Below are 17215 nucleotides of genomic sequence, written 5' to 3'. Positions count from 1 at the left end.
TTCATGGCTCGGCACTCAGTGTAGCCAGGGCAGCACTGTCGAGCAGTGGATCCGAGAGGAACCATCTCCACACTGGCAGTGAACAGGAAGGCCCTCTGTACGTCACAGGGGCAGTGAGGTGCCAGGTCAGAGTGGAGCGGTCAGCGGCAACCAGGCCACACAGCCTGACCCAGTCTGAGGAGCTGGGGGTTCTGTTAGGAGGGTGCCAGGAGGATGGGGAGCAGAAGGGCAGGGTCAGCTTCTGATACTGCAGGTCTCAGGGACACCGTGGGGATCAACTGGAGCAGATGCGGGCTGCGTGAGGCTCTGCCTGAGGAACACCACCAGGCTGTTTGTTAAAGTAGAGCAGGTTGAACCTGGTGCCTGGCGTGGCCTGGGGTCCAGGAGGGAGTGACACAGACAGGACAAGAAGACCCCCAGGAGGTGCAGTGGCGCACTGGAGCTGCTGGTGGAAGCTGCTTGCCTGTGCTCTGGAGGGATGAGGCTGTTGGTGCAGGGGAACACCAGATAACTCCCTGCTCCCCGGCCTGCGACTGCCCTCACCTCCCAGACAGCCACAGGCATCTTTGGCCGGCGACAGCCAGCAGCGCGAGCTCGCTCAGCCGGCAGCGTCTGTGCGAGTCGTGTCACTCAGAGATGCCGAGATGCTCCTCTCCCCCCCCCAGCTGGACGCCCTGGAGTTCCTCCACGAGAACGAGTACGTCCATGGCAACGTGACGGCTGCAAACGTCTTTGTGAGCCCGCATGACCTGAGCCAGGTGAGAACCAGGTTCTCTGGGCCTGGCAGGGCCCCCGTCCCCACCGCCAGGGACAGTGCTTGCTGCACACAGAGGGTGGCTGCAGTGGAAAGAGATGCTGTGGAATAAGGAAAGTTAGGCGCCTTGCTGGCCAACGGGCAAAGGGTGAGAAGAACAGCTCATTGAAAACGCAGTCCACAGGTTCCTGGATTGTTTGGAAAGATACCCAACCTCCCGAGTTCAATTTGTCGTACAAATTAGAACGGTTTATTATTTTTCACCCCCTGGGTGGGCAAAATAAAAAGCACTAATGTCATTTACTGGAAATGCAGTTACCTTCTTAAAAGGTAATTTGAAAATAGCAATTGGGCCTGGCACAATAGCCTCATGGCTAAAGTCCTCACCTTGCTTGCGCTGAAATCCCATATGGGTACTGGTTATAATCCTAGCTGCTCCACTTCCCATCCAGCTCCCTGCCTGTGGTCTGGGAAAGCAGTGGATGGCCCAAAGCCTTGGGACCCTGCACCCACGTGGGAGACCCAGAAGAGGCTCCTGGCTCCTAGTTTCGTATTGGCTCAGCACCAGCAGTTGACAGCCACTTGGGGAGTGAGCCAGCGGATGGATAATCTTTCTCTCTGAATATCTGCCTTTCCAGTAAAAGAAAAAAGTAATTAAGTCTTCCCAATAAAAAAAAGCAATCTACTTAAACTTTGTAATAAAAATAAATAAAATCTTAAAAAAAAAAAGCAATCTACTTAAAGTTAGTTTGACTTCAGTTTTTTTTTTTTTTTTTAATTGGAAAGTCAGATATACAAAGAAGAGGAGAGACAGAGAAGAAAGTCTTCCATCCAATGATTCACTCCCCAAGTGACTGCAATGGCCGGAGCTGAGCCATTCTGAAGCCAGGAGCCAGGAGCTTCTTCTGGGTCTCCCACGTGCATGCAGGGTCCCAACACTTTGGGCCGTCCTCGGCTGCTTTCCCAGGGAGCTGGATGGGAAGTGGAGCTGCCGGGATATGAACTGCACTTGATCTTAGCCAAAAGGCCGAGAAGCGATGCTGCCTGGATATGAACGGGCACCCGTATGGGATCCTGGTGTGTGCAAGGTGAGGACTTAGCTGCTAGGTTACCACACCGGGACCAGTTCCTCTCTCTCTCTCTCTCTCTCTCTCTCTCTCTTTTTGCTTTTTAAATATTTATTTGTATTATAGAGTGAGCCCGAGGGCACTTGCAGCTGCTGATTGACTCCTCAAATGGCCACAACGGCCAAGCCTGGGCCAGGCTAACGCCAGGAGCCTGGAGCCCCATCTTGATCCTCCAAGTGGGCCGAGGCCCAAGCAGTTGAACTGTCTGCTGCTTTTCCAGACACACCAGCCAGCAGGGAACTGGCTTGGAAGTGGAGCAGCCAAGACTCCAGTCAGCACCTGTACGAGTGAAAGCCTGACATACTGTGCCCACGCTGGCCTCCCAGCTGCTCTTTGAAGAAACTCTGCCACCCACCTAGTTACAGAATGTTTGAAGATACATGTATGAGGTGTTCTGACAATGCCAGTTATAATAGTTAAAACAAGAAACACCTGCCACACACCCCTAGCCAGGGTGCTGATTCCAGAGAATTTTAAAATAGATTTTAAGTACTCTTTCAGTTATAAATGAAAGAACCCCAATTTAGCACACAGGGGTGGGTGTGCAACTTACCGCTCTTTAGAACGGGTAAACCCAGGCTTCCACAGCCTTCAGGCCTGGCTGGATCTGGCCATGCCAGCCTTGTCTTTGGGATGCTGGCTCTTCCATCACTGGGCTTGTCTGGCTTGTGCGTTGCTTATGGTCAGGCAGGCTTTCCTTCCGGTGAGCGATGTAGCCGAAGCTGACCACGTGAGCACCAGAGCCACTGCAGAAAACACCGGAACTGTGTGCTCGTTTTCCAGACACAGCCAGCAGGGGGAGGTGTGTGTGTGTGTGTGTGTGTCATGTAGGTGCACCCTTCTGAGTATAGGTGTGTGTGTGTGCATCTGTGTGTTGTGTGGCATATATAAATGTGTGTGTCTGTGTATAGGTGTGTGTTACATGCGTGTGTGTCATGTGTGAGGTGACTGTGTGGCTGGAGGCTGATACTCCGCTCACCAGCTGGACCCCAGGAGAGCTGGCCGTGTGTTCTGGTCCTCGGGCCAGCCAGCAGGCATGAGGCCGGGAAGAAGCCAGTGTGGCAGTGTGCGAACACTGCTCCTGGCAGACAGGAGTCCCTCAGCTGCCTGCTGTGCTCCAGTCTCCAGCAGAGGGGTGAGGCCCCACCCCAGCAGTTGGCTCTGCTTGTTCCACTCAAACACCCCTTTACCAGAAGCAGCCAGCAGACACAAGGGTGATGTCCGACGGCAGGTCTCAATGCCCAGGCCCAGTTGTGTTGCTGCATCAAGAGGACCTACCCAGCGTTGGAAGTGACCAGGAGTGAGGGGAGAGCGGGGTGCCGAGGCGCTCTCAGGCAGAGCCGACAGTTGTCTGCTCCTCATCTGATGGAGTTGAATGCAGCTTCGTGCACCTGCCACAGGAGCACCTTGCAGCTCGGCCTCCCTGAGCCTCCAAGCAGGCCTTTGTGGAGGGATGGCTCCCATCCACTTGTAAGTGGAGCAGCCAAAGCAGAGACACCCTAACCCACCTGTGTTTGCACAGGTAGCCAAGGGCTAAACTGGCATCAGCCCAGGCTCCCGGGTCCAGAGTCCGTGTCCAGAGCATGTTCATCCTGCTGGTCAAGCCATCAGCTGGGATGCCCACACCACTCCTTATCTGCCTGTCTAGGTTTGAGTCCCAGCCACTCTGTCCAGCTGCAGCTTTCTGCTGAGGCAGATCCTGCAAGGTAGTAGGTGATGTTCAGGGCTTTGGTCCCTGCCGGCCATGCGGGAGACCATGAGGGCTGAGTCACAGCTTCAGCCTGGGCCCAACCACCGCCGTTGTGGGCCTCTGAAAGAATGAACGAGTCATGGAAACTTTCTCTTTCAAATAAATGGAAATGAATGTTAATTGTTTAAAAATGCAAAAACTAGGGCTGGCATGATGGCAAGGCAGACCAATCCTCCACCTTCGGTGCTGGCGTCCCATATATGCAGCATTCATGTCCTAGACTTTCCACTTTAATCCAACTCACTGCTTATGGCCTGAGAGAGCAGCAAAAGATGGCTCCTGCGTCCATGTGGGAAACTTAGAAACTTCTGGCTCCTAGCTTTGGATCAGCTCAGTTATGGCCATTATGGCCATTTGGGAAGTGAACCAGCGGATGAAAGACCTCCCCGTCTCTTTCTGTAAACCTGCCTTTCAGATAAAGAGAAATATTTTTTTGTTGTTAAAGATTTATTTATTTTTATTGGAAAGACAAGCAGCCGCAACGGCTGCAGCTGCGCCAATCCGAAGCCAGGAGCCAGGAGCTCTTCCGGGACTCCCACACAGGTGCAGGGTCCCAAGGCTTTGGGCCATCCTCGACTGTTTTCCCAGGCCACAGGCAAGGAGCTGGATGGGAAGCGGGGCCACCAGGATTAGAACCGGCATCCATGTGGGATCCCAGCACGTGCAAGGCGAGGACTTTAACCACTATGCTATCACGCCGGACCAGAGAAATCTTTTTAACAAATGCAAAATGTTGAGTGTAAAATAGCAGGAAGTGTGTGCTGCTTCTATAAAAATCCAGAGCCTGCCCCCTCACAGCATTCATCTGGCTGCTTGAAGCGTGGACATGTGGAATGATGGGTGGACTTACTCATGGTTCCTTTGGGCTAGTGGGCTTCGGGTGGGATGATACAAATAGTTTGTTTGGCTGCTTTTCACTTCTCACCTTTGCATACTGTGTGGCATTTTTTACCGTGAACGTGCCTTGGCCGTTAGGTGAGTGCACCTTGTGCATGGGTTGGTTGACTCGACCCTGCACTCCTGACTCCGAGTTGGTCTGCTCTTCCCTCGTGCACAGGTGACCCTGGGGGGCTACGGCTTCACCTACCGCTACTGTCCAGAGGGCAGGCACGTGGCCTACGCGGAAGGCAGCAGGAGTCCACACGAGGGGGACCTCGAGTTCATCAGCATGGACCTGCACAAGGGCTGCGGTAAGGGCCCAGCGGGGCGGCTTGAGACCGTAGGGACAGGCCTCTCCTGCGGATGGCAGACAAATGAACAGAGATGTACCCCAAGGACAGAAGAGGGTTGATACTAGAACCTGGGGTACACCACCACCACAACAGGGCAGCTTGAGTAGCAGAGGATGGGGTTCATGGCGTGTTGTGCGTTGGGAGGTGACAGCTGCCCTAGAGTTGTCCAGAGAGCCTGAGGAGGCCATGATGGGCACATCTGGAGTTGGGGGCGTGAGTCCAGGCGAAGGCCCAGGTCACTGCAGTGTCCCGGGTCGCACCAGCTGGAGCCTCAGGTGAGGCTGAGACGATCCAGGAGTCATGTGCAGAATAGCAGGGTGATCCAGGGAGGCTTCCTTGAATTGTACTCTTTTATTTTAAGAATTTTTTGTCTGTTTTTGTTTTTTAAGATTTATTTTATTTTTATTGGAAAGTCGTATGTACAGAATGGAGGAGAGACAAAAATGAAGATCCTCCATCCGTTGATTCACTTCCTAAGTGGTCACAAAGGCCGGAGCTGTGCCAGTCTGAAACAGGAGCCAGGAGCTTCCTCCAGGACTCCTGTGTGGGTGCAGGATCCCAAGGCTTTGGGCCAGGCCATCCTCAACTGCTCTCCCAGGCCACAGGCAGGGAGCCGGATGGGAAACGGGGCTGCTGAGATTAGAACTGATACCCATATGGTGCATGCAAGGTGGTAGGGTTTAGCTGCTAGACTACCACACCGGTTCCAAACTGTATTTCTTTTTAAAAGATTGATTAATTAATTAATTAATTAATTAAAGAGTTGACAAAGCTAGAGAAAAAGATCTTCCATCTTCTGGTTCAATCCCCAAGTGGCCAAAGTCAGTAAATCGCCAGGAACTTGAGCCGGGTCTCATGTGGTTGGCAGGGGCCCGGGCTCTTGGGGCAGTGCTGCACTGTCCCCCCGGGTGCATAGGCAGGGAGCTGGATCAGAAGCAGAGCAGCCAAGGCATGAGCATGCCATGTGAGGTCCCGGTGTTGCAGGGCACAGTGTAACCCACCTGCTCCCAGGTGCTCCTCCCGCGCTGGATTCCAGGGCGGGGAGAGAAACTGCACACCGCCCAGCCAGCAGAGGTTGGTTCAGTTGGTGGCCAGTGGTTACTGAGGGTTTGTACAGATGGTCCTCTAAGCCCACAGCAAGGGGTAGAAGGAGGGGTACACCTCAGTCTCCTCCATGCTCCACCTGGGGTTGGGGTCCCATCAAACTCCCCGGGACCCAGCCTATCTTGCCTATAGCTCAGACTGTGTCCCCTGACTATCACGGGCTGGGACCCAGGCCGACTCTTGTCCGGGCTCTCCGGATGTGAGATGGGGCCTGGCATGGGCATTCGTTGACTGCATGAATGAAAGCAGAGCAGGTGAGGAGTGAGTGTGAATGAGCCAGCGAGTGAGAGGCCGCAGGGCGAGAGTGCGAGCGAAGGGCCAGCTGATGAGACATGTATACATAGCTGAGTTGATCAGAGAGCAATAGAAGGTGTGGACACATCAGAGAGAGGAGTGTCAGGACTGAGCTGCCCCTCCCCCTCCAGGGCCCTCCCGCCGCAGTGACCTGCAGGCCCTAGGCTACTGCATGCTGAAGTGGCTGTACGGGGTCCTGCCGTGGACAAGCTGCCTGCCCAACACCGAGGATATCATGAAGCAGAAACAGAAGTGAGTTGGGGAGTTGTGGGGGTCAGGAGGATCCAGCACCAGCTTGGCACCCTACAGAGGGCAAGAGCTCAGGACCCAGCCGGGGCCAGGAAGGGAGGGGAGGCAGCATCTGACAGAACCTGAGGCCCCTGCCATCTCCAGTGCGTGCTCCACTGTCCATCCCAGCAGGCAGCAGTGTGGGCTTTGGGGCAACACCTGTACTGCTGTGGAGCATTGTGTAAGAAGTCTGCCTTCTCGTATCTCAGTGCCTGCCTCTTTGAGGTCACCCACTCTGAGTTGTGCAAGGACTTGGAGTCAGACTCGTAGAACTCTGAGAATCCAGGGCATCTCAAGTCATCATTCATGCCACATGGTCAGCCTGAGCAGGTTAGGCCCAGGCCCTGTCCAGCATCTTCTACCCCTAGCTGCCTAATGCTTTCACCTCCACAAAGATAACCACCAGGTCCTGCCAAGTCTGGTTTAGACATTCAGCACCAAGGACAGCACACAGTAGGCGGCCTTGGTGGGAGTTGCTGCACCTGTGGGTTTCAGCACCACGGACAGCAGGCAGCCCTGTGTGGCTTGGCACCACACACCGGGACAGGACCTGCTGAGGAGCTGGGCTCAGTACCACAGACAGCCGGCAGCTGGGTGCAGAGTGCTGGAGCTTGTGTGACAATACCCCTGTGTGACAGCGGAGGTTTCTGGAGCTACAGAGCTTGGGGTCTCGATGCAGTGTGGCCTTGGAGGCCCAGTGTTACCATGCATGGGTCATTCACAGCGGTCACTGCTGCGTCTAAAGTAGAGGTGTAGAGTCAGCTGACTTGGGTCTCAGTAACATGGTAGGAGCTGCCCTCAGAATCCCAGCAAGGGTGAGGTTAGCTGAAAGGGTGGAGTGGGAAGGTAGGGAAGTTCCTCGGCAGACCATGTGACATCCATTGCACTTCCTGGTTCTGAGTGCCAGGTCATTCAGGCACGTGGCCCCTTGCTCTCATGTGACTTCGTCTGCTTTGCACCTGCTGTGTCCCTCCCGTCGACTGTGGTAGGCACTTGGAGGCTCCGATGTATTCACTTAAGTGTGTTCATTTGCTCTTTTGTGGTGGGCAGGTCATTTGCATAGATGGAGCCCCTGTCTTCCTGGCTCCCTTTATGCTCTGCACTGTGTTTCAGCTTCAGCCATCCCTTGCTCTCCTCCATGCACTGTTTCTGACTCCTGCTTTGAAACCACCTGTGTGGGGTTGTAGTGGTGTCCACTTCGAGAAAGAGGCAAATGGAGTCATGCGCTCACTCACACGGCTGCTGCTGGCCCTCAGTGTGCATCCCAGGATGCCGTTTGTATGGAGCCCCGTTACCGCCGTGTTTTCTTATTCTCACCTGTGGACAAGCGGAATTGCTAAACTAGGCCCACTGAGAGATTTAACAGCAAGAGGTAAATAATGAAATAAGGAAATGACAACCCATTGGGATACAAGTTCTGTGACTGTCTCTCCCTGTCTCTCTGAAACGCATTGCGCTGTCCTGCCATTACTGAGCGCAGACGGCAGACCATGGGGACCTCTGCAGGCTCCAGATCACGCTCTTCCTTGCTGTCTGTCACGTGGGGCTGTGATTCAGCCGTGGCGCTGCCTGGCCTCCCCTGAGGGCTGCTGCACCTGTCTGCTTAGGTGTTACCAAGGGCCGTATCCCTGGGAGACAAGTATTGGGTGTGGATGATTGGCTTACAGGGCATCATGCCCTGCATTGCATCCTCAAGTTCATTGTCCTTCCCCCAGGGAGCCCCGCCTTCACCACCCCCACGCCGTTCCAGGCCTCCCACTCACACACACCCAGGAAGGGCTGTTACCTCACATGGGCCTGCTTCTAGCCACCTGTACAAGGCTAACATTTGCCAGTGGCAGGCACTGTGCGGGCGCCACTCTGTTCAGGTAACTCCACAGTGAGTGCCTTAGGGTCTGAGGGCATCTGTCCAGGTCAGCCAGCAGCTAAGAAGTCCTTGGACCTCAGGCTGCACGACTGCAGAGAAGGCCGCTCTGGCCCCCGCACACTGTGGGAGGCTCATCTGGCTGTGTCAGGGAAGTCTTCTTTCACCCAGCTGGTGCTCACCAAGCACTGCCCTGGGCTGCTGTAAGTGAGGTAAAATTGTGCCCACAAGTGAACCAGAGGTTGGCCTGACAGGGTCACTGCTGGGCCACCACCCCAGGAGTATTACTCCTCCAGGGAGTACCAGGATGCCCATAAGGGGACAGTGCTGTGCCATGCACCTGAGACCAGGATTTTTTTGTTAAGATTTATTTACCTTGGGCCCAGTGTAGTAGCCTAGGGGCTAAACCCTAGGGCATTGCACACACCGGGATTCCGTATGGGCGCCAGTTCTAACCCTAGTGGCCCTGCTTCCCTTCCAGCTCCCTACTTGTGGCCTAGGAAAGCAGTCGAGGGTGGCCCAAAGCCTTGGGACCCTGCACCCACGTGGGAGACCCAGAAGAGGCTCCTGACTCCTGCCTTCAGATTAGCGCAGCTGCGGCTGTTGCAGCCATTTGGGGAGTGAACTAACAGATGGAAGATCTTTCTTTCTGTCTCTCCTCTCTGTATATACAACTTTCCAATAAAAAAATAAAATCCTCTTTAAAAAAAGATAGACTTTTATTGGAGAGGCAGATTTTCATTGGAGGAGCAGACTCTAGAGAAAAAGATTCCGTCCAGTGAGTTTACTCCCCAAGTTGCCGCAAGGGCCATAGCTGCACCAATCCGAAGCCAGGAGCCAGGAGTTTTCTTCTGGGTCTCCCATGCAAGTTCAAGGTTCCAAGGCCAAAAGCAGTATGCTGGTTGGGAAGTGGGGCAGCAAGGATATGAACTGGCACCCATATCGGATGCTGGCGCTTGAAGGTTGAGGGTTAGCAACTGAGCCATCGCACAGGATCCAAGGATGTTTTTGCTGGTGTAGGAGAAGCATTAACCGTGGGGCACTGGAGAGTCAGGGCAGGGCTGTGACTGTGGAGGGACAGGGTCCTGTCAGGGTGCATGGAGAGGGGGCTTGCAAGAGGCCTGTGCCAGGCCCAGAGCGTGGAAGGATGGAGTGGGGAGGAGAGTGGGGGAGCAGGAGGGTGGAGCTTTGGGACTTTTCAGCTTCAGGGAGAGAAAGGCAAGGGCAGCAGCCAGAGGCTGGATGGACACAGTGAGCTGAGAAGGTGATGGGGCCTAAGGCAGAGCACAGACAGTGATGGCTCCGTGTGTGTCTTTGAACTTCTATGTTCACATGCTGTGTGCATGGGTGTGTATATGTACAGTTGCTTTTTAATCACACATTGCCTGTTTGTGAATTTGCCTGCTTTGCTAGAGGTGTTTGTATCCCCCCAAATCCATGCCCACTGTGCTCTGTGGCCTCCTGGGGACACAGCATGGTGGAAATGGAGAAGACCAGCTGCCCTTGAGGGCGGAGCCAGGCAAAGCCCCGCCTCCCTGCCTCAGTGCTTTGTGAACTAGCACCTTTGCACTGGCCACTTCTTGCGGGGTGTTTGTGTGGTTGTGCTTCCTGTCCAAGGTGGCATGTTGGAAGCAGCCACCTGAGGAGGTGGGGATGACACGGGGGTTCAGGCAGGACAGGGTGACTCCTGGAGAGGCCCATGCGAATGAGCCAGCTGGATGTGCTGAGTGATGGACACACACCGAGACCCTGTGTGGCCAGGTGGTGGGAACAGGTGCCTCCAGCAGCAGGGGGCTCTGCGGGCACAGCAGCTGTAGGGGTGTAACAGCCACGGACAGCACGACCAGTGTGCACAGTGTGACAGGGCTGCTCTCCTTCCCTAAGTGACCTTTCCCATGACCTTGTATACCTTCAGGTTTCTTGACAACCCGGAGATCCTGGCAGGACTGCGTGGTCCCTTGATCCAGCCCTCAGGTACATCTGGAAAAGGGGTGCGCATGGGACAGCGACCTGGTCCTGCTTCCTCAGGTTGGCCTCTATTTGTGCCCTTTTCTGAGTTTTTCAGCTGTGTGTGAGGTGCATACTCACTGTGGGAAAACAGAAACCTTCGAATCTCACGGAGGGCTGTGAGCAGGACACCAGGCAGACACACTCCCCGACAGGACCCTGCCCTGCACGCTGGCTTCCACCCGCTGCTGCTTTTCCTTTGTTATTTTTAGTATTATTTTAGTATTACTATTTATTGGAAAGACAGGTTTACAGAGAGAAGGAGAGACAGAAAGAAATATCTTCCATCTTCTGGTTCACTCACCAAATGACCACAACAGCCAGAGATGAGCCAATCCGAAGCCAGGAGTCAGGAGCTTCGGGGTCTCCCAAATAGGTGCAGGGTCCCAAGGCTTTGGACCATCCATCCTCTGCTGCTTTCCCAGGCCACAGGCAAGGAGCTGGATGGGATACGGAGCAGCCAGGACATGATCCTGGACCCAATATGGGATCTCGGTGCTTGGAAGGGGAGGATTAGCCAGCTGAGCTATCGGGCTGGGTCCTGGTCTTCCTTTAAGAGGAATAATTCCCAGAGGTGTTGGGTGTCCATATCTGAGGAATCCTGTATGAGAAAGCATACACAGTGACAGAGCTGTAGAAACTGTAGCCTTGAGCGAGTTGTGAAATCAATGTAGTCAGGCAGTGAGTCAGACGCAGGGCTTTCTTTTTTTAGACATTTATTAGGACAGATTGGGCCCTGGAATGATAGCTCAGTGGCTAAATCCTTGCCTTGTACACGCCAGGATCCCATACCAGCACCAGTTCTTGTCCCTGCTGCTCCCCTTCCCATCTACTTCCATGCTTATGGCCTGGGAAAGCAGTGGACGGCGCAGAGCCTTGGGAGCCTGCACTCATACAGGAGACCTGGAAGAAGCTCCTGGCTTCAGATTGGCTCAGCTCTGGCTGTTGCAGCCAACTGGGGAATGAGTCAGTTTGCACTAAAAAAACTGTAGGGCCCAGCACGGAAGCCTAGTGGCTAAAATCTTCACCTTGCACTTGCTGCACCGGTATCCCATATGGGCTCTGGTTTGTGTCCTGGCAGCCCCGCTTCCTTTCCAGCTCCCTACTTGTGGCCTGGGAAAGCAGTGGACAGCCCAGAGCCTTGGGAGCCGGTATCCACATGGGAGAACTGGAAGAGGCTCCTGGCTCTTGGCTTTGTATCGGCACAACTCTAGCCATTGTGGCCACTTGGGGAGTGGATCAATGGATGGAAGACCTTCCTCTTTGTCTATCTTACTTTCCAATAAAAATAAATAAATTAACTAAGCTGCAGTGTGCAACATAAAAAAAGTGTCCCTTCCCAGACCACTCTGCAGTCTTTTGGGATGCAACCCCCTGAACGCCATAACATTGACACACGTGGGCAGAACCAGTGAGTAATGCAGATGTACATGCCAGTTTCGCCCCCTAAACACAGGGTCCCTCAAAGAACCTCCCTCTCAGGCACTTGAGGGTTCCTGAGCTGGGTCCAGCCGGGTGGTTCCGCTGGGCTTGGAGAGGGTGGAGGAGAGGGGCACTTGAGGCCACTGCAGCGGTGCTGGCCACCATCCCACGTGCAGGTGGCGCTGGCTTGTCGGGGCTGCTCTGGGAGGCTCGGTTGGACTGCGTGACCACTGCTGTATGGGGTCACACAACCCCCCTGCTGGGCAATCTCAAGGTGGCTTCCTGGCAGGGCACAGGAGCCCCAGGGCACCCCTGGAACTGGGATGGGGAGTACAGCAGCAAAGCCACCCAGGAATGGGAGGCCCTCATGCCACCCTCCTGTGGGCAGCTGCACCCTCGGCTACCTCAGCCAGCAAGGACAGTGGCTAAGTGGGTACAGGCACAGGTCTTTTTGTTCTGTAAAACCATTGTGATTTTGTTTATGTCTTGTACTCTACTTCCTTTGTCCTTAGAGCTGCTTCAAACCTAGGTGCTTGATGAGTAAAATTACTGCTTTTTTTAAAGATTTATTTATTTTGGAAGTAATTATTAAATAGAGAAGGGGAGATAGTGATCTTGACAGATCACTTGACAGATGACTCCAATGGCCAACCCTGGGCCAGGTCACAGCCAGGAGCTTCATCCTGGTCTCCCCCATGGTTGTCCGAGTCCAGACGCTCGGACCATCTAGCAATGCTTTTCCCAGGGCATCAGCAGGGAGTTGGATTGCAAGTGGAATGGTTGGAGCACAAACCGGCGCCCATTTGGGATGCCAGTCATTGCAGGCCATAACTCTCCCCACTACACCACAGCGCCGGGCCCAAGCTATTGTGCTTTGCAGTGGTGTTTGTGGTTTTTTTGTGTACCAAAGCAGGTTCCCCATACACACACCTCGTTCTATATCTTGCTTTTGTCCGCACCCCAGTGGGACTGGTCTTGGCATCCCTGTCCCTGCATCCACCATGGCCTTTTCCCACAGCTGCGCAGTCGTGGTTTGCCTGAGCTGCAGCCTGTGAAGCTGGCCCTGGTACTGGACGTGCACACTGTGTCGGGGGTGTCTGCGGTTGTTTGCAGGAGGCTCCCTCAGAACTCAGCTCTGAATTGCCCTGTGCCTCACTCCTGCCTCGTTCAAGGCCAGAGGACATCCACAGCTGCTGACTGCGGCCTGAAGGCTGCCAGCCGCTCAGCCAGGGGCTGGCCCGGGGGAGCGGGCAGCTCTCCTGGCATCCGGCTTTTGGCATAGACCCCTCTGCACTGAGCAGGACACAGGCAGCTGGTCCTGCAGTGCCTGTGTCCTGTCCCTTGACACCTCTAAGAAGTGCAAGGGTGCTGGGGGTGGGGAGCTCCCACCTTGGGGAGCTAGGGTCCGAGTGCCAGCACCCCACCCAGGTCCCCTGAGGAGCTGCAGCAGATTTGGTGGAAAGCATGGAAGAGCAGCCCCTGGCGAGGCTCGCTGGAAATCCCAGCCACGCAGCACCTGTGGGTTGTGGGGCGGCCATGCCCACTTGTCTGCTGCCGCTTCCCTGTGAGGCCAGTGGCCCTGTGGGAAATGCTTGTCACAAGACAGCCTCGCCTCAGAGCCACCGATCTCACCGTGACAGGCTTCACATAGAAGTTTGCTAGCCCATTTATTTACTTATTTAGTGGTTTGTTTATTTGAAAGGCAGAGTTAGACAAAAAGAGATCTTGCATCGACTGGTTTACTCCCCAGAGGACTGCAGTGGCCAAAGCCAGAACCTGAGCCACCAGGTCCCCCACCAGGGGTGGCAGGGACCCCAGCACCTGGACCTTCCTCTGCTGCTTTCCCAGGTGCATTAGCAGAGAGCTGGATCACAAGTGAAACAGCCAGAACTTAAATTGGTGCTCACATGGGGTGCTGGTGTTGGCGAGGACTAGCTTAGCGCACTGTGCTACAACACCAGCCGGCCTATCTTAGAGACAGGCACGCTGAGTCCATACCCACCATGAGAGGACGGCAGCTGCACTGTGCTTTTTCTTTTCTTTTTTTTTTTTTTAAGTATTTATTTATTTATTTTGATGATTTTTACTTAGTTAATTAGGGTGATAAGGATCAAGGGCTACATTGTCTGTTTTTCCTTCCTGTGTCTGTGAGGAGGGGAAGGTAAGGGGAGAAGCCATACTAACCCTGAACGCACTCGATCCCGACTGTGCTGTGCTTTTAAATGGGACCTGGAGGCTGCCAGGGCCTCCAGATAAAGCAACGGTCACTGTTCCGCTGGTGCCCACACTAGACGGCCTCCAGATACTCAAACAAACAAATGATTGAGACTCAGACTTGGAGCAGGGAGCCTCTGGGCCCGTGGGCACCACTGTGGAGACCCTCATTTCACCCTCGTGCCCCTGCCCAGCCGCCTCAGGGAGCAGCCTTCCAGGCCCTCCCACTCAGGCCTGTCTCCCCCAAACCCCCAGGGAGCATGTCAACCACAGAGGCCTTGCAGGAGTACCTGAAGGTGGTCATGGCCCTCAAGTACGAGGAGAAGCCGCCCTATGCCTCGCTGAGGAAGCATCTGGAAGCTCCGCTGAAGGACCTGTGTGTGTCGCCCTATGACCCCCTGGACCTTCCGATGGTGCCGTAGGGACCCAGGTAGGAAGGGTGTGGAGTCTTCGCTGCCCAGGCTCCTAGGCACTCATCCATGTGGGCACCAGGGCCGGTTCCCCATGAAGCACCTGTTTATCCATAGCCTTCCAGAACTTTCTCAGAAACAGAAACGGGGGCTCTTCTAGCCCCAGGATTCTGGGCCCCAGGAGCCATGTCAGGACAGTGCTTTCCCTCCTCCGTCCTCATGCGCCCACTCCCCACTTCCTCTTGGTGCTGCCACACGTCCATGTGCAGGGTCCGCTTTCCTCAGAGCAGTCCCTCGTCCTCTCCTGCATGGAAGCTCAGCCTCGGCCATGCTCACTCTTCTGTACCTGGCTGTTCCCCTGTGGCTCCCTCTGCTCGGCACAGGGCACCTGCCATGGCAACACTGGAGGGTGGGTGGAGTGCAAGGTGCTTTTTATGCCTGGTGCCCGACCTGACCATTTCCCGGGGTTTTGTTGTGAGCCCGGTCCTGCTGCCACTTTCAGCACGCTGACAGCGACCGCGAGGCCGCCCTCCACAGCCGTTTCCCTTCCTGAAAGGAAAGTCCAGCAGGTGCAGGGCAGGGGCCTGACAGGGCACTGATGTCCCCCAGGCCTCTTTTGAGTGGCACTGACAGCCATTTTTTTTGTCTCCCAGAATTTCTACACACACTTGGAAATAGATCTTTGGAAGAAGAAATAATGTGACTCCTGTGCTGAAGTCTACTTACAGATCAGCTTCTAGAGAAATCCCTGAAATGCGATTTGCTTCCTGGAGCACTGGCTGTCCATCCCAGAGCATCAGGGAGCGAGACGGGCAGCTGCGGCCGTGTGATGTGAAGGCTCTCCCGTCCACCTGCCGGTGGCACTGCTACACTTTGGTAATAAATTGTTTTATCAGAACTTGGAGCACCGGTGTCTGGAAAGGGAGTTCTTATCGGAAACACGTGGCCCCTTTTTGTCCCCCTTTCGCCCACCACCTGCCATCATCTCCTCAGACTGTCACCAATACAGGATATACCCTTGTGTCCATTCTTCCACTCACCTGTCCATCTGTCTACCAACCCACTGCTCCAACTTTCCTGCCGTGCAAGTTGAAATTCCCAGTGTCAGCCAGAAGCACAGGAGCAAGGGCATCCAGACACGATGACTTCCGCCGAAGGCTGCACGGCTGTGTCAGCCCAGGGAGCGAGTGCTGGGGAGGCTGCAGCCCTTCCGCTGGTCTTTACTCCTCACACTAGGGGATGGGGCATGGCTTCTCGCCGCAGCCTCGTTGGCTGAAGCTTGGACTCAGCCTACCTCGAGTGAAGTTGTGGCTGCCAGCTGGCAGACGCACCCACACAGAAACGGAGCAATTCGGCATCTGTAGGACTGAGACTTTAACTTCTCCCACACTGTCACCCATGTGCAGATCATTGCCAGGAAGCTCCTGAGCAGGTGCTGTGGGTAGGGGAGCTGAAGAGAGTGGGGGCAGGGGACGGCTCATGGCAACCTGACTGGATGGGGGGACACTTTGGGGGTGACCTGGTCTCCCTTCTGTGCCTTTCAAATGTTAGTTTTGTAAAATTTCTTTAAAAAGATTGATGGATTTATTGAAAGCGGAGCTTCCAACCCCAGCACAATAGCCTATGCTGAGACCCCATATGGGCACCTGTTCGAGTCCTGGCTATTCCACTTCCGAACATTCAACTCCCTGCTTGTGGCCTGGGAGAGCAGTAGAGGATGGACCAAAGCCTTGGGACCCTGCACCCATTTGGCAAACCCAGAAGTTCCTGGCTTCTGGCTTTGGATCAGTTTGGCTCCAGCCATTGGAGTCAGTTGGGGAGTGAACCAGAGGATGGAAGATATTTCTCTTGGTCTATACTTCTCTCTGTAAATCTACCATTCCAATAAAAATAAATAAAATCTTCAGGAAAAGAAAGAGAAGCTTCCATCTGCTGGCTTACACTTCAGATGGCTCCAATGGCCATGGCTGGGCCAGGCTGAAGCTAGGAGCTCCATTCGGGGTCCCCCGGGTGTGTGGCAGAGGCTCAGATATTTGAACCATCTTCAGCTGCTTTTCCCTTGTCATCAGCAGGGAGCTGAATCAAAACTGGAGCAGCTGAGCCTAGCATGGTAGCCTAGTGGCTGAAGTCCTCACTTTGCATGTGCCAGGATCCCATGTGGGCACCAGTAGGTGTCCCGGTTGCTCCACTTCCCATCCAGCTCCCTGCCTGTGGCCTGGGAAAGCAGTGGAGAACGGCCCCAAAGCCTTGGGATCCTGCACCCGTGTGGGAGACCTGGAAGAGCTCCTGGCTCCTGGCTTCAGATCAGCTCAGCTCAGCTCTGATTGAGATACAAAAAAGGAGATACAGAAAGGCTTTCTACCTGCTGGTTCACTCCCCAAGTGGCTCCAGAAGCTTTACCCCGAGCCAGGGGCTTCTCAGAAGGAGGCTGACCCCATAGGCCATAGGTCTTAGGTCACAGCTCTTTCCTTCCCTTAAGTTTATTTCCCAATGCTGTTTGTCCTGGTGGGGGCATGCGGTGCGGGGCACACTGACTGCTCGCTGGCCTTGCTGAAGCAGGAGACAGCCAGGGCCCGGGGAAGAGAGCGGAAAGAAGTCCAAAAACCTGGTTCAGAGAAAGCTTCTCACGGGGTGAGCAGCAGCTTGAGGAGCAGGAACCCAGGGCAGGCGCAGGGAGAGCAGCTAAGGCTGAGCCTGAGAAACACAGGGTCCGTGAGAACCTCGCGGCCAAGACCTCTGCCCCACTCCC

The 17215-nt window shown here is 54.7% G+C and overlaps 1 protein-coding gene across 7 annotated transcripts in view; it reads left to right on the top strand.

Annotated features, from left to right (window-relative positions):
* The window catches only part of VRK3 (VRK serine/threonine kinase 3), a 30642-nt gene extending 15326 nt beyond the window's left edge, over nt 1-15316 (top strand). For 2 of the 7 annotated variants that reach the window (XM_040978029.1, XM_040978030.1), the window contains exons 9-14: nt 666-758; nt 4689-4821; nt 6393-6513; nt 10329-10441; nt 14312-14486; nt 15120-15316. In XM_040978029.1, the coding sequence (XP_040833963.1) occupies nt 666-758; nt 4689-4821; nt 6393-6513; nt 10329-10441; nt 14312-14478 (627 nt within the window). In that variant the 3' untranslated portion in view covers nt 14479-14486; nt 15120-15316. Of the gene's footprint in view, nt 1-665; nt 759-4688; nt 4822-6392; nt 6514-10328; nt 10454-14311; nt 14487-15119 lie in introns of those variants that run through there. The other 5 variants (XM_040978032.1, XM_040978031.1, XR_005883617.1 and 2 more) reach the window with 5 other exon arrangements.
* The last annotated feature ends 1899 nt before the right edge of the window (nt 15317-17215 follow it).

This window comes from Ochotona curzoniae, unplaced genomic scaffold (assembly GCF_017591425.1).
Source record: "Ochotona curzoniae isolate NIBS_2020 unplaced genomic scaffold, NIBS_Ocur_1.0 contig_2861, whole genome shotgun sequence".
NCBI lineage: Eukaryota > Metazoa > Chordata > Mammalia > Lagomorpha > Ochotonidae > Ochotona > Ochotona curzoniae.
The sequence above is the reverse complement of the archived record's forward strand: the minus strand, read 5'-3'. Positions and strand labels throughout refer to the sequence as shown.